The following is a 16638-nucleotide window of genomic DNA, read 5'->3' on the forward strand; positions in this document are numbered from 1 at the left end:
TTTTTATTACATGTGATTTATTGCCAAGAAACAGGTTAGGGAAATGTATCACTTTTGTGAGCTTGAGTAGCCAAAACAATATTTAGAGTCAATAATAGTATACTGTAATTAAAATAACAGATAGTTTAATTACCATATTTAAGTAATTTGAAGTAAGTTTATCATCAAGTATAACAGCAGATATAATTAATTAGTTGAAGATCTTATCCCAGTCTTGGTTCATATTTGAGCTTTGTTGTGGTTTGTACCCCTTCGGGCAGGTGGCACAAACACAAAGTGGAAAACAGGAGGAAAGAGTCGTTTTATCCTGTTTCAGGGTCCTTTTCAGGAGGTGATTGATTGTCAGACCCCAAAAGCTCAGTTCAGAGCTTTGTGCCTCTAGGAACACATTTATGGAGTTAATATTCACAGTGTTTAGTTCTGCCTCTTTACATTTCATCATTTGATTAAGTAATTTTTTTTTAAATAAAATAAAAACCAAACTCAAACAATGGAAACAAATACTCCTGCCTACTGTAAAGCATATGTATACATTCCATGAATTAAATTATATAGGAATGGGATTTAAAATAGCTGTCTCTTTCTGGGCACTTAAATCACCTATTTGGATTTTTCCTATCATATCACTTGGACCTAAATAAACAGGATTTTGCATTCCTGTGACACAGAAACTGATGATTTCTAAAGGAAGAAAATGTGTCCCACCTCCCCATGGCGCTCATCGTTGGCTGTCTCCAGCTGCTGAGGCAAAAGAAATCCCACACTCCTCCTCACTGGATCTGCCTCTTTTACCTGTTAGATTCAATATGATTTTCAGAGCAAGGGCCGGCTTCTTGCCCATTGCAGGAGTCTGCAGCAGATTGCCAAACACTGAGGGCTTTGAGGTTGAACTCTCAAAAAAGGTAATTCACTAACATCAATGCTGAGAACCAGAAGATATCAGTATAATTAAGAAAAAAATCCATAAAACCCTGCTGCTAGCGTATTTTACATACTCTTGACTGAAGAAGGCTGCTGGAGAGAAATTTCAGTATTAGCTCTTCATTGCCCTCTTCTGGGAGGTGGGTGACCTGGGTAGATGGATGTTGTTTGGATGGCTGTTTGGAGTACAAGGTTCATAGAATCATAGAATGGTTTGGGTTGGAAGGGACCTTAAAGATCATCTAGTTCCAACACCCCTGCCACGGGCAGGGACACCTTCCACTAGACCAGGTTGCTCCAAGCCCCATCCAACCTGGCCTTGAACACTGCCAGGGAGGGGCAGCCACAGCTTCTCTGGGCAACCTGGGCCAGTGTCTCACCACCCTCACAGCAAAGAATTCCTTCCTAATATCTAACCTAAATCTACCCTCTTTCAGTTTAAAACCATTCCCCCTCGTCCTGTCACTACTTGTCCTTGTAAAAAGACCCTCTCCCGTTTTCCTGTAGGCCCCCTTCAGGTACTGGAAGGCTGCTAGAAGGTCTCCCTGCAGCCTTCTCTTCTCCAGGCTGAACAGCCCCAACTCTCTCAGCCTGTCTCCAGAGCAGAGGGGCTCCAGCCCTCTGATCATCTTCATGGCCCTCCTCTGGACTCGCTCCAACAGCTCCATGTCCTTCTTCTGTTGGGGCCCCAGAGCTGGAAGCAGCACTGCAGGGAGGGTCTCATGAGAGCGGAGCAGAGGGGCAGAATCCCCTCCCTCGCCCTGCTGGCCACGCTGCTGGGGATGCAGCCCAGGACATGGTTGGCCTTCTGGGCTGCCAGCGCACGTTGCCAGCTCATGGTGAGCTTCTCATCAACCATCACCCCCAAGTCCTTCTCCTCAGGACTGCTCTCAATCCATTCTCCACCCAGCCTGTATTTGTGCTTAGGATTGCCCCAACCCACGTGCAGGACCTTGCACTTGGCCTTGTTGGATGTTGGTTTTTTTGGATGTTGTTTTTTTTCCTAGATTCCTAGTGGTACAACAATCAAAACATGACATCTTTTTCTGGGCTCACCTGGGTGCCTTCAGGGTCCAGGAGATACCATCTCTCTGGTCCAAATCCTCTGGGGGCACATCTTTGACCAAAACACATTTTGTGGAGATTGTTTCTTTTGGTCACCTAGAAAGTGTGTGCGTGGAATTGAGTGCCTTTCTGAAACTTTCATTATTTAAACAATAGTTATTTCCCTTGCAGTGAATCGAATATAGATATGATAAATGCATGAAAATGAAAATATTCTTGGTGCACAGATAAGAGTGCTCTTCTGTGTGATTGCGCTATTGTCAAAAGATTGCTCGAACTCGTCTGGGTACTCAGCTCCTCTCTGCTCTCAAGACATTATCTACAGCGCACAGGACCTATCAGGAAGTTTGTTTTTTTTAAAGTCTTGTGCTAAAACTGACCTTTCGTAATGCAGCTGTTCAGGTGCTGTGGTAGGTATCTTCCAGGCTTCAGAGAGGACCTTTCTGCTGTCAGCACAGGCACTGTGGCCATGGGACAGCCCTGCAGAATTAATTCCCCCATGGATCCAAACCAGAAGCTTTCAGTACATGTCCCAGGATGCTTTTTTTCACAGCCCACGATGGATTAATGTGTTACATACAAAATGGGGTGGTGTAAGGTGCTTTTCAGAAGAGCCAACTCATGTGCCAGAGAAAGGGGAGTTCATGAGCGGTCACTGTTTATCATGGGCTGCTGGGAAGTGACATTTCAGCTGCTGGGAATCACTGTGAGGAGAACATGTCCTTGGCCAGATGGTCTGTGGCAGCTTTGTCATCAACAGGAATATATAAAGACAGTTGTTTTGGGGCAAGACATCACTCTGAAGCTCCCCATTGAGAGGAACCAGGTAGGACAGATCAGCCACCATGCTCCCTCTCCTGAAGTCCTCTAGGGTGAGCTGAAGGTGTAGTTTCCACATCAGTTTCAATTCATAGGGAGAAAAATACATATCTTTTTTAATACTATTCTTTGCTTCTCTAAAAAGAAAGTCATCATTCCAAGACGTATAATTTTGCAGCTTAATTAAATACTCATAAACAATTGGAATGTACAACGTTTGGTATTTCAGTAACACATTTGCCTGTTTATTGTAGTCAATAATGGTGATTCTGAATTATTATAGTAGTTTGTATTCTTTTCAAAAGTTAATTGGAATTTGCAGCAAGAAATGATGGTGGAGAGAGACTTTGAGGCTTTCAGTTGGCACACATTATAGAGGTGTCAGGGAGAGAAAGGACAGATGGCTCGTTAGCTTTTTCTGTAAAAATGTTTTCAAGGACATACTACTGGCTTGTAAACTACAAAAATGACTATTATTTGAATAAGTAAAGTTTCCAAGTGTTTATTATCCAGTGAAATTAGAATGGCTTAAGTCATTATCTGCACATACCTGAAGCAAAATATGTGATAGTTAAATAAAATGGATATTTTAGTAATTAACCAACTTGCCACAAACCTTACAGGCTGCCATGAAGAGAGTTAACTCCATTCCAGACAGACCCAGTACGGTTGCTCAAATAAAAATAGATAAAACTCTAAATGGAAGTTTTGACAATTTTGTGCATGTAGCAGAATTACCTATAAGTTGTAAGAGAGACTTAAGAAAATCTCACTTATTTTATAAGACTTGGATAGAAGTTGGAGGAAATCAATTACATTTCTTACTCTTTTTTTTAAAGTTATAACAGCCAGGGTGAATGGGATTCAAATACAGGAGTCTTCGCTGGAGCTGGTGTAGGCTATCTTTGCAGGTGACGGAAAGAAAATCATAATATTCATCCAATTCTTTTAAATTTTGTAGGCGTAAATGTATTTTCTTGATTTCATGCGATGTACTTTCAAATATATCTTTCCTCTGAAAGTGGTATTTCAATAGATTTATTCTAAACATTTACTCTATTGCATAAATAGCAATTTTTATTAACAAAATGCAGCTTATATGTCACAAATAGTGTTTGGATCGAGTAATGACAAATGCAGGACAAATGCATGACTTTTTTCTGGTTTTTTCTTAGTAGCTGCTGTATTTGGTGGCACTGAATTCAGACATGAAGATCTTCTCCCTGTTCTTTGCTGTTCTCCTCTTAGTGCTCCAAGGCACTTTAGGTAAGAGCTACATAAAATCAAAGGAAATGCAGAGGGAAGTTTGTGGGTATGGAGAACCTAAAATAGAAATAAAATGGGTTTTAGTCGCTTTTGCCCAAAGCCAACTAGTGATGCCAGTGTGTTGGGCAGACTTTAGCAGTGAACAGACACCAGCTGGGTCCATTGGATGCACTGAACCCTCCCGTGCTGGAAAATAAGGGAATTTAATAGTACGGATGTGGCCAGCCTGCAGGCAAACTAGAATTGATGTCGTGCTATAACCCTAAATTGTTCTTAGTCTTCTTTGGGAAGGAAAATCAAGACTCTGTTGGTTTGGGGTTTTTTTGTGCAGGTTTCATGCGTGCACCTAATAACGATGTGCAATGCAAGCAGGCTGGGGGTACCTGTTCCACTGACCACTGCCCTCTACCCAACATGAAGTCCTTTGGACGTTGCCAGCAAGGGGTCCCTTGCTGTCGGACTGTGGTGAGTGATGGATTTGATGAAGATCAGGTGTTTCTTGGGGGAACACATTTATTATTCACTGTCACACATCCAGTCTGCCCTTCAGATGCTAAACTCCTCTAGTGCAAGCCAGCAAGGGACTCTGTACAGTCAGATATAGGATTTCCTGATGATTTCCTCACTGGTTTCTTCTGTACCATTAATGACGTAGCTTTTTCCTCATGGGAAAGATCACAGTCAAATCTCTTTGACAGAGATAAGCAACTAGCTAGAGAGGAACTCTTTTCTCTGCTGTTCCCATCAGCTGGTTCAAATCGCTCATGATGAGTAATATGGATTCAGAGGACGCATCTCTCAATAGACTGTGCACGCTGTCTGGAGACCTGGGACAACTGGGTCAAGTTCATAGGAAACCTGCATGTTCTACACGGCAAAGTCTGCCGCAGTCAGAAAAGCGACCTGAAATTCATGTTGTTCTGCTAGATATTTTCTGCAGTTCCATAGTTCTCCCCTTTTAGACAAAAACAAAACAAAAAATCTTAATTTTTCTTGAATTCCTTACTAGAACCGTTAAGTTCAGCCTGTATCTTTACTCCAACGTGAAACTGTAAAAACAAACATCCATAAAAACTTGCACTCTGCCTCCACTGATTCCAGTATTTCATTTTCTGTTTCTTTTTGCTGTAAGATGCTGTAACTAGCCTTATTTTTGGAGGCTCTTATTTAAACTTTGTTCAATATTAATTGCAGAGATGTTAAAAGCAAAGCACGAGCAGCAGATGTATATGGAGAAATTCCTCTGCACACCAGAGGTTTTAAGATGAGAAGGAAGCTGACCTGACAATTCATTATTAAATAAAATAGAAAGACAATTAACGTTTAAAAATCATCATCAGCAGGACTATGAATATCCTACTAAGAATTGATGAGTTATCCAGGAATACCAGCTCTTGGTGCTCATTCAATCCCTTCTATGCTTCTTATTCAAATCTTTTCCTGGTTATAAGTACAAAATCTGAGAGTTTTTTCCTTTTTTTGCAGTATGATTAGTGACTGTTGGCTTCTCAGACTGGCTAAGCAGAGCTTCTAGCAATTTAGAAGATGCAGCATCCCATGGGAAAATCTGGAATTTTGAGCTGAAAATATGCATTTAACATACACGTGCACACACCAAAACATGAATCACAACAGAAAGAAAATAAACTCCTCCACAAACAAGCTTAATGACCTGAAGAAACTCAAAGCAATTCTTGAACCACCCAGAAAAGACGAATATTTCTCATTTTTCTAAAATGTTTTTCTGTTGAAACCATACTGTGGCCACCAACATCTATCCCAGAAAGCAGATCACCAACATGCAGCAGTCTGTCCCCACGAGAGGATGCAGAGCAGGTTCTTCCTTTGTCCCTCAGAACAGATACTCATCATTTTCTTTCAGAGTTAACAATAATGTGGTTAGCACTAGAAGACAAAGGCTCCAGGAGACACTGAATGCTCTGCTGGGATGTTCATATTTCATAGTCTGCATATTTCCATAAATTTTAATAAACTTGCTCCAGAAGACCTTGTGTCTGATACTTATACCTGTGAGGAAGTGTCTTGGTGTGGTTCTTTGCTGGAGGATCTGGCTCTCATCTCACCCAAGGTCAGTGTGACATGTGTCTTGTGGTAAACTCCAAGAAGAGGAGAAGAAACCAAACCCATGTATGGACAGGAATATGACCTGGTCCTATTCATCGTTAGGTTGACCAGTAACAGTCAAGAATAACTCCTCTCAACCCACGGTGATTAGCTTAGTAGAAATCTGTCACAAACTGACCATGTTCAGGGCCTGTGGCAGTCCTAAAACGATCCATAGCAGCTCTTGGCATGGCGAGCACACATACTTTTAGTCATCCCTTATCTCAAATCCTTTTGGCCTTTGCATTAGCACTCTGGGATGTTAGGGATGGGGAAGGGAAGCAGGGGACGCGTCTATACCTTTTAGCAGCAGGTGCAGAGATTCCAGGCTGATGGACATGCAACCCACTGCCTCCAGACAGCACAGTGCAGTGGTAAATAGTTTCGCTAGTTTAGGGTCCAGAGAAGTAAAATCCCATAGACATGATCCTGGTCTGGACAGGTTAGATAGGTGGGCCGAGACCAACGGCATGAGGTTCAACAAGAACAAGTGCCGGGTCTTACACTTGGGCCACAACAACCCCCTGCAGCGCTACAGGCTGGGGGAAGAGTGGTTAGAAAGCGGCCTGGTGGAAAGAGCCCTGGGGGTGCTGATCGACAGCCAGCTAAACATGAGCCAGCAGTGTGCCCAGGTGGTCAAGAAGGCCAATGGCATCCTGGCCTCTATTAGGAATAGTGTAGCCAGCCGGTCTGGGGAAGTGATCGTCCCTCTGTACTCGGCACTGGTGAGGCCGCACCTTGAATCCTGTGTCCAGTTCTGGGCCCCGCACTTCAAGAAAGATGTTGAGGTGTTGGAGCGAGTCCAGAGGAGGGCGACCAAGCTTGTGAAGGGTCTGGAGGGTCTGACCTACGAGGAATGGCTGAGGGAGCTGGGGTTGTTTAGCCTGGAGAAGACGAGGCTCAGAGGTGACCTTAGTGCAGTCTACAACTACCTGAAGGGAGGTTGTAGTGGAGTGGGAGTCGGGCCCTTCTCCCAGGCAACTAGCGATAGGACAAGAGGACACAGCCTCAAGCTTCACCAGGGGAGGTTCAGGTTGGACATTAGGAAGCATTTCTTCTCAGAGAGGGTCATTAGACATTGGAAGGGGCTGCCCAGGGAGGTGGTGGAGTCACTGTCCCTGGATGTGTTTAAGAAAAGACTGGACAAGGCACTTAGTGCCATGGTCTAGTTGACATGGTGGTGTCAGGGCAATGGTTGGACTCGATGATCCCAGAGGTCTCTTCCAACCTGATTGATTCTGTGATTCTGTGAATAGAGGCAGCAGGAGCAGAATGACGTGAATGTGGTGAGGCAGTTCTAAGACCTAAAGAAGTTGGCCTTCTGCCACCCTGGGGTTGCCATCCCTAGCACTTAAGGTTGGGCTAGCATATGCATCCCTGCAGAGAAGTGGAGGACTGAGACTGTCTCCTGAACCTCAGCCTGGTGATCTGGACTGGGATTGCAGAGGGAATGGGCTCTAGTGCTTTTTAATTTATTAGTAAATGTGTTGCCACAGAAATCACTGCAACCCAGACACTCCGCAGGATGATTTAACAGGACTCAATGACACATGCACTTAAATTAATTTAGTTAAATAAACTTCATTTACAGGTTGATTTTTATAGACAATAAGAACAGCAAAAACCACCGTGACATACATAAGAAAATGTCAGCAATGTGGTTTCACAGTGATTTGCTTTTATTAGAATTGAAGCTGCAAATCTCTTTATCAGGGTACAAGAACTCCTCTTCAGATCTTCTTGTGCTCCTAAGGGTCTTCACCTCCATGGGAAAGGCTCCCCAGGCTTGTACCAAGGCTGGGATCCATTGATGTCAAAAGATGGGAGATGTCTCAGATGCCGAGAGCTCTTGTCCATGTGGTCAGTGAGGTGTCAGTTTTAGGAACTGGTTGGCCTGCAAAGAAAAACCACGCTCTTAGCTAGTCCGTGTATCTCCATCCAAAAAGTCTGTTCAATATCTTTATAGATGATCTAGATGTAGGGATTGAGTGCACCCTCAGTAAATTTGCAGACGACACCAAGCTGGGTGGGAGTGTCAATCTGCTGGAGGGTAGGAAGGCCCTACAGAGGGATCTGGACAGGTTAGATAGATGGGCCGAGACCAACGGCATGAGGTTCAACAAGAACAAGTGCCGGGTCTTACACTTGGGCCACAACAACCCCATGCAGCTCTACAGGCTGGGGGAAGAGTGGTTAGAAAGCGGCCCGGTGGAAAGAGACCTGGGGGTGCTGATCGACAGCCGGCTAAACATGAGCCAGCAGTGTGCCCAGGTGGTCAAGAAGGCCAATGGCATCCTGGCCTCTATTAGGAATAGTGTAGCCAGCCGGTCTAGGGAAGTGATCGTCCCTCTGTACTCGGCACTGGTGAGGCCGCATCTTGACTACTGTGTCCAGTTGTGGGCCCCACACTTCAAGAAAGATGTTGAGGTGTTGGAGCGAGTCCAGAGGAGGGCGACCAAGCTGGTGAAGGGTCTGGAGGGTTTGACCTCCGAGGAACGGCTGAGGGAGCTGGGGTTGTTTAGCCTGAAGAAGAGGAGGCTCAGAGGTGACCTTATTGCAGTCTACACCTACCTGAAAGGAGGTTGTAGTGGAGTGGGAGTTGGCCTCTTCTCCCAGGCAACTAGCGATAGGACAAGAGGACACAGCCTCAAGCTTCGCCAGGGGAGGTTCAGGTTGGACATCAGGAAGCATTTCTTCTCAGCAAGGGTCATTAGCCATTAGAAGGGGTTGCCCAGGGAGGTGGTGGAGTCACCATCTCTGGATGTGTTTAAGAAAAGACTGGACATGGCACTTAGTGCCATGGTCTAGTTGACAGGGCAATGTAAGGGCAGCGGTTGGACTCGATGATCCCTGAGGTCTCTTCCAACCTGATTGATTCTGTGATTCTGAAGTCAATTATACCTTGCCATCTCAGACTGACATAGACATAAGGTAACACATAAGGTTAAAGACTACCACAGATCCTTGTGATCTGGACTGCTGACCTGAGTTTCTGGCCATAACTCAGATAAAATGGAGGATGTGGATGTTACCCCTCAGCACACACCACAGTTATTCAGCTGCAGCTGCTGATGACCCAGAATACCTGCCAGGGTGTAGTTTAAGAGTTAAACTAGCTTAGGAATAAAGAGCTGCACTGGAGAAAGTGGCTGATCCTCTCACTTTCCTCCATGCCCTCCATGCCCTTTTTCTAGGAAAAAGGGTGACAAGGTTTCTCCCTTTTTTTGCATCCTTCAGCATGATGTTTAACAGAAACTCAATTATATTAAATATAAATGCAAATAATAATAAAAAAAATAATTAAAAAAGAGATGCATGAGGTCCAAAAAGTGGTAGATTTCTTACAATTCCTTTGGTATGAAATGCCACCAACTGCAGAGCTGGACCATGGTATCTTAGAGCATCACTCTGCATGGGATATCGCCTGTAGGTGCGGGCGCTTTCTCACTGGTGCTGATGAAAACATGCTTTATTCTTAGAGGGTGAAAAATGTCCTGTGGCACTTTGGTCTAATACCTGGCACTTTGCACCAGATAAAGTAATGGATCGAGAACTTCATCCCTGATATGAGTCCTGACTTGCTTAATGGTTATTCTGTGCCGGTAAGCTTTTCTTTTTGGTAGTGCGAAGGTCCACGTTGCTGCCTGTGTGGATTGAGGGGGAGTCCTCAGAGCTGACTCTCTCAAGTTGTTGTATCCACCCTGCTTAGTAGAGGCAGAGTTTGAGCATGAGCTGGTTCTGCCCTGGTACCAGACTCATGCTGGAAGAAATTATTAGTGATATGTGATATGTTATCAGCAATATTAGATGTGCAACCTCCAGGTCCCTCCCTGCTCATCATCAACTTCTCCCTGTGGTTTTTCAGAGAAAGCAGACTGGTATTTCTGATACCACAAGGCTCTACTTTTTTGTTACCAGGCACAAAACCCAGCAATTTGAGGGTTTTTTTTGGAGGGTGTAGGGGGCTGGAGAAGGTGGTCTGTTTCATGCCAAAAGGGGGAAAAGCCCAGTAAGTCTATTTGCTCCTGGTGTAGCGGCGTTTCTTTGGAGGACTCCGTCTTACCGTTTGCAGCATTTCAGCTTCCCATCACGGCAGGTCCCATTGTCAACCATAGGAGCAGAGCATGCAACAAAGGAGCAGAAGCCCCGGCTTTGCCGGCATGCGACGGTGTCAGCAGCTTCTTGGCTGTAAGCTGCAAAAAAACCCAAGGGAAAATTCATGTTCATTTGTCAAGGCAGAGGATTGGAGAGTTACAGTATTGGATTTACCTTGCGTGGTGTGTGGTTTCTTGGTTTGTGACTGGGGTAACCTGATCACACCTTCTTAAGATCTTTACATCCATATGAAAATGCAAACTAACCAGAAAAGCAGGTTGTAATGCTAGCACGGAGAGACAGTCTGCCCGATTAATAGTGACCCGAAGATAACTGTCTGCTTCCTTAGCATTTTTCCTGGAGACATGTGCTTGTCATTCCAGCTACAGAAATATTATGTTATGTGAAAAAAACACAGGAAACACAGAAAAATGTATTTGTAAAATTAATCTCACATTACTTTCAGAAAAAAAAAAGTGATGATAATCAAATAAAAATGTCCTGAGTTTCTTCAAACTTTCAGTTCAAGTTTCAGCAAATGTAAAGCATATTTATGACTCGTAACCGTTATTTCCTAGTTTGAATAGCTTCCTTCCAGGAAGCATTGAGCACTACAAGCACGACCAGCATTTTCACAGGAAACCTGTGCACCCTATTACCATGTAAAATATCATACAACTAACACAGATGGCATAAAGCGTCACAAAAAATAATTTTTAAGCACAGCCAAATCAATAGAACTAACATTTACCCAACTAAAATGTTTTATATACTTAAGTATACACCATAAAATAAAGTCAGTGACTGTTGTTGCTAGTGCTGCATATGGTTTATCTGGATGCTATGCTGGTTTTGCTGTGCCGGTATATTCAGAACTGAAGGGCCAAATGTTCAGGTGGTGGCAAAGACTGTGCATCCACCATCATTGGGGGATCTGCCCGGGCTCCTCCCAGCTGAAAAGCCAGATCCAAGTCTGGGTTCAGAGCATTCCCAGGCTGAACTTCACTTGTTCCCACTGGGATGTTCAGTCTGGGATTAAAACTGTATTATTTTTGTATGTTCTAAGTGGATCTTTTATATCACCTGAAGCCTTGTGTATCTGTGCACTTAAAAGGTAAAAGAGGCCTTTATCAGCTGTATCAACATCTTGCTAAGCACAAAAGTGATCATTTTACCCCGTGCTTGCTGTGCCTAGCTCAATCCACAGCTGTTGGACTCTATCCTTAACCTGAAAGGCATCCAAGCTGTATTCAAAATCAGCTCTACCACATTTCAACCACTTTGTCCCAGTGATTCTCAAGCCTTTTCTCTTAATCACGTATTATTCAAGGGTTGCGCGTTGCTGATTTCACTCAACTGATTTTAAAAACATCATTAGACCTTGGTTTCCCTTGTCTCCTAAATTAAAAAGCCCTATAGTGTTATGGGTCTTTTATGTGCATAGGTCTTTATGAAGAGATATAAAATAACTGATTGCCCTTTTTCAGAGACTCTACTGGAATTGCACCAGCCCTGAAGCCATCTCAGGGGCCACAGTTTGCTTTGAAATCAAGAATATTTTTTGTGATGCATAAAACAGGAAAAGTCCAAGAAAGCAATCCAGAAGCACACAGTGCAGGCTTTGTCTGAAGCTCCTACCAGTGCCTGCTTTTAGCCTAAGTGGTTCTACATTTCTTCACTGAGTAGACAGACATTTGCTCATCTAGGAAAGTAAGTACAAATTTGAGTCTACGGCAAACCAAAGCAGGGATGGAGATAGCTTAAACTTCTCTGAAGCCCCTCAAACAGCCTGGAATGATGCATGTACTCCAAACTCAATGCAAATGACAGTATAGAGTCTAGGCAAAGCCCCACAGTCACAACTACTTTTTTTCAAAAAATATAAGAGGTCTACTAATCTGGAATACACAATAAGGAGGTGGGGGTGCAAATGTGAGAAGGGAAAGCTCTCACGTTGCAGGATGGTGTCTTAAGTATCAACCTAAGAATTGCCTGAATACACAGGAGGATTTTTCTTTCATCATATCATCATGCAACTGGAAGACAAGATGCTAGAAAGAGACCATCAGGAAGACTATCAAGGACCTCAACTCAATAGCTGAAAGATTAGGACTATGACTAGGGAAGGGGGCTTCTAATATGAAAGTCATGGAGTCCAAGAGCACAGAGATCATCTGAAACTCAACACTGGGCTTTAACGGACTCCTCTGCACATGCACCCTTTTAGCCTCCACCTCACCTATTTTCAATCATCTTACCTGGAGCAGCCTGGAAGAGGAAGAAGAGAAAAGCAACGAGGAAGAAAAGGATTCTCATGACTGCCAGCTGGTAGTAGGATGGTCTTTACAGGTATGAAGATACTCGAAGATGGCCAGAATCTGATGTTCGAGGCAGAAGACGGCTACTCCCTGTACTTATAAAGGCTCTGGGATGGAGCAGTGAAGAGAACTAGCGGGGCGGAGGAGTGGTTGTCTGAAGAATGAGTTCATTGCCCTATTACTGTAGAGACTGGTGATGTATGAAGATGTTGCAACCTAACACATTTGAAGATGCCTGACCTGAGCATTGACCAAATCACATCAGCTGACCTGAGCAGCCAAATCACTCTGTGCTTGCATGCCCTGTGCCAGCTGGTGGGCTGCACCTGGGGAGGACACAGGATTGGAGGAGGAGGGAGGTGGGTTCCTGTGATCTGCAATACTGTAAACCACGCAGATCTGCTGATGCCCCATGGCTCTTGGCCATGGTCTTGTGACAGGCTATCCTCCCCCCAGCCACAAGGCACAGTGAGCGTAGCAAAGGCTGAGCAGCTGGCCTGCAAGGCTGTATGAAACAAGGAGGCAACAGACCCTCCTCCTTGGGTGCAGGAATGGATCAGAGCTTCAGTTCTTGCTTGGGTCTGAGTTGTAGGGCTGCAGTTGAAGGAGGCAGGGTAAGGATGAAAGGGTTGTGGACATTGCCCCTCCTGGCTCTGAAATTTGCAGACATGGTAGTAGCTCCTTATCCCAGGTGTTCTTCTAGCATCGTTCAGAGCTCAATTGTTCTCTGCACCTTATATTTGGGACCTTAGCCATGGGTTTGTACTGAACCTTGAAGAGGAAGTCATTAGACAGAAGTGACTGGAAGGGACACCACTGTGTGTTGTGCCACACAATCATAGGAGACTGCATCCCAGTTCCCTTTCAGCAATCAGCTAAGCTCTGTCTTGAAAACGGTGAGGTCGCGTGCCTCACTGCTGCTACAGACACTGAATTCTCATACCCTACTCTGATGATTCGAACCTTCTTGTGAAGTCTAGCCTTTGTGGAGAGTCTAAACCTATTCATTCTCTGCCCAAAAACTACTTCAGTTTAATAGCACTTTACCTTGCTTCTAGTCACCTTCCTGATGTGGTTATGAGGAGAATCACATCTCTCTCTGATTTTTTTTAGATTCAACATGCCAAATCTACTTGTGTGTGATGTCTCTTATCACCTTTTAACCTTTTCCTGTATCTGAAAAAAAAAACAAACTGAAAATCTTTTTCATGCATGTGAAGGACCAGTCATGTATAGATGGACCAGAGGAAGAGTCACCAGAGCTTTGAACACCACCCTTAATACTTGTGCTTGTCTCCAAGAAATGCCACTCCTGAGGCAGATAAGAACTGCAAGTGCGGTTTTTTTTTTCAGACAAACAGTATAAGCCAAGAATCACTAACGAAATCAAGTCATGAGGCTGCTTAATTTTTTACTGCTTCAGTGAGAGCAGCAAACTGAAGCTATGGAGAATAACAGCAGGAGGTGAGCTATGTCTGGATGCAGAGGGCGGAGAGGTCTGTGTCTGGTAAACTAGCTGCAATGAATAGGGTGTAGGTCATGAAGGGTGCTTCATAGTGGCATGCAGAAGAGGAGGTTGAGGAGGAGCAAGAGAAGGCAGGTGGAAAAGCGGACAAATTCCCTGCCTTGCTTCATGAACTGTTGTCGCTGCTCAACAGGTTAGGAAACTATGTAATGCTGGCAGGGTGGCCAGGACTTTGCCATGCTCCCCTGAGGTCCAAGAGAAGGAGGGGAAGCCTCATATCTGTCTGTCTCATATGATGGGCATAATACCCAGAAGATGCTTGGGGATATAAAGCCCACATCTCCGTCTCTTTGCACCTCCCAGGCTGCCAGTGGTGGGTTGCTGTGATGAAGTTCTTGGGGAATGTGATGAGAAAATGGAGCTTCAGACCTCTGCTATGGAGTTGTGAGAACCAGGGTGGGCAGTGGTGGGCTAGGGAAAGGCCGTGCATTTTCAGACACATTGTTCAGAGCAGTGGCTGAGGCAGAGGCCCAGGTTCTTAAACAGGCTGGTGTCTTCACTGACCCCATCCATGGAGATGAGGGGTACATGAGGTGAAATCACTTGCACCTTGTTGTGTTCTATACTGTGTTGCCTCCTTCTTTTGCTTCAGGCAGGGGATGAGGAAGGAATCCTCTGTTATCTTTCCTCTATTTTCCTCCTGAATGTGGGAAAAGAAGTTTTGAGGAGTCAGTCTTGTATAATAAAATGCTGTGTGCGTGTGCTGGATTTTTTTTTAAGCAAGCCATCGGGAACATTGACCAGCTCTCTGATTTCTGATCTGTGAGCTAAGACATAGGCACAACCCCACAACCCAAAACACCTGCTCAAGGTTTCAGACAGGCACCCCATTCACATGCACCCTCATCTTCATTTCTGAAAACAGAGCGTGGCCAGAAAGAGGGAAAGAAAGGGGAAGTCCATGATCATAAAACATGCCCAGCATTAGGCAAGCCATTAAGGGTCAAGCTGCTTGCAGAAACGTCAGGATTTAATGCAGAAGGAAAATGTGCTTGTCTACTCTTTGTATCATTCTCCTCCTGCCTGTCCCAGGCAGCACAAGGGGCAGGGGTGTTTGTTTTGGAGAGTGAAACTGCTGAGCAAACCCCCTGCCGAGGTCGGCCCACAGCGTCACACATTGTTCAATGCTCTTTGGAACCAAACAATGTTGGGGAGAGGGAAGGAAGGGTGAACAGCTTCATCCTCCTCACCTCCCTCCCCGAGCTCCAGCTGGAGAGTGGCAGCAATGCTTGTCCTGGGTCCAGGTACCCTCCGTGGAAAGGTAAATACACCTGGAATGATAACAGCCCCATTGAAGACTGCTTGGACTGGGGAAAGGCAGCCTGGGAAAGGTGCCCCACTTCTTCCTTCTTCTTGAGGACCACGAGAAGATCATAGAATCATAGAATGGTTTGGATTGGAAGGGACATTAAAGATCACCTAGTTCCAACCCCCTTGCCATGGGCAGGAACACCTTCCACTAGACCCAGTTGCTCAACGCCCCATCCAACCTGAATGCTGGCAAACAGTCACCAGTGCACAGAGGGAGCAGTAGGACTGTTACTGATGGGAAACTGTTGATCTTGAGGTGTCTGTCAGAGTTAATATTTGACCTGGTAGCAAAGGAGTGGGTGGGGGATTTTGCATGGGACCTGTCCTTGTGAAGAAACAGCAATTCATCACCCAGAAAGAGTTAATTTGTCTCTTTGGCTCGCTTTTCCTTCAGGGGACTTGTTGGTTTGTTGTTTGCATTTTCAGCTTGGGAAATTGCCACTTGTAGTCTGTTTTCTGGGCTGCAGGGCAGGGAGTACAAACGTCTTCGGACCTCAAGGAGAATCCCTGCTTTTAATTACAACTGATGGGCAACTAATCTGCCAGAGCAGAAGAGAAAAATTAATTTAGTGAAAATCTCCTATGGTCTAGGAGTAGAAAAACAGGAGGCAGCAAGCAGTGGTGTTGAGTTCCCCTGTCCCAAAGTGAAGTGCAAGGAAAAAATGACAGTGAGAGGCACAGACATTTGTAGACACAATGAAGATGACAGTGGGTGGAAGGTACACAATATTCGTTACCCTTGATGGAGCGCTTGATAGACACTGCTCATGCATTAAACTAGGTTTCAGTGGCGGAACTCCAGTCCAAGTCACTCAAGTGGCTGTCCAAGATGAGCCACGGGAATGTCTCCAGTCTGGCTCCCTGCCAAGGAACAGAGCTGTGAGGGGAAGAAGTCACTGATCAGCAAATTTTTGAAAAGTCCCTATCCCAATCACCATTTCGAAAACTGATCCATTCTTCAAGTGATCAAGGAGGAGGTTTTCTAAGGTCCTGCATTAGCTTAGGAAAGTGTGCATCAATCAAGAGATCTCTTTTCTCCCATAGCTTGAGCTGCACTGTCAAAGAGTTTTGTTCCAGCTGCCTTCTTGCCAGCCCCCCAAGGGAAAAACACAGCAGTGACCTAGGAGGGAAGTTCTCAATAGACGTGGTATGGGAACTTCTTGGGAAGAATTCTCAGTGGTCAATGCATGAGAG

General features: G+C 44.8%; 1 protein-coding gene across 1 annotated transcript; it reads right to left on the reverse strand.

Moving 5' to 3' along the window:
- Positions 1-7851: 7851 nt before the first annotated feature.
- LOC137669276 (gallinacin-9-like) lies at positions 7852-12691 on the reverse strand. The gene is made up of 3 exons (XM_068411298.1): positions 12549-12691; positions 10259-10388; positions 7852-8089 (listed from the first exon to the last, which is right to left on the reverse strand). The coding sequence occupies exons 1-3, from the start codon at positions 12604-12606 to the stop codon at positions 8074-8076; spliced, it is 204 nt and encodes a 67-aa protein (XP_068267399.1). The 5' UTR covers positions 12607-12691; the 3' UTR covers positions 7852-8073.
- Between the last annotated feature and the right edge of the window lie 3947 nt (positions 12692-16638).

The sequence above is a fragment of the Nyctibius grandis genome, chromosome 1, assembly GCF_013368605.1.
Source record: "Nyctibius grandis isolate bNycGra1 chromosome 1, bNycGra1.pri, whole genome shotgun sequence".
Lineage (NCBI taxonomy): Eukaryota > Metazoa > Chordata > Aves > Nyctibiiformes > Nyctibiidae > Nyctibius > Nyctibius grandis.

Bases quoted from the DNA above. Each gene is read 5' to 3' on its own strand.
- LOC137669276 (XM_068411298.1), bottom strand. From the start codon at position 12,606: ATGAGAATCCTTTTCTTCCTCGTTGCTTTTCTCTTCTTCCTCTTCCAG. The intron at 10,389-12,548 runs GTAAGATGATTG...GTTTTTTTGCAG, and splicing joins CCTCTTCCAGGCTGCTCCAG to CTTACAGCCAAGAAGCTGCT.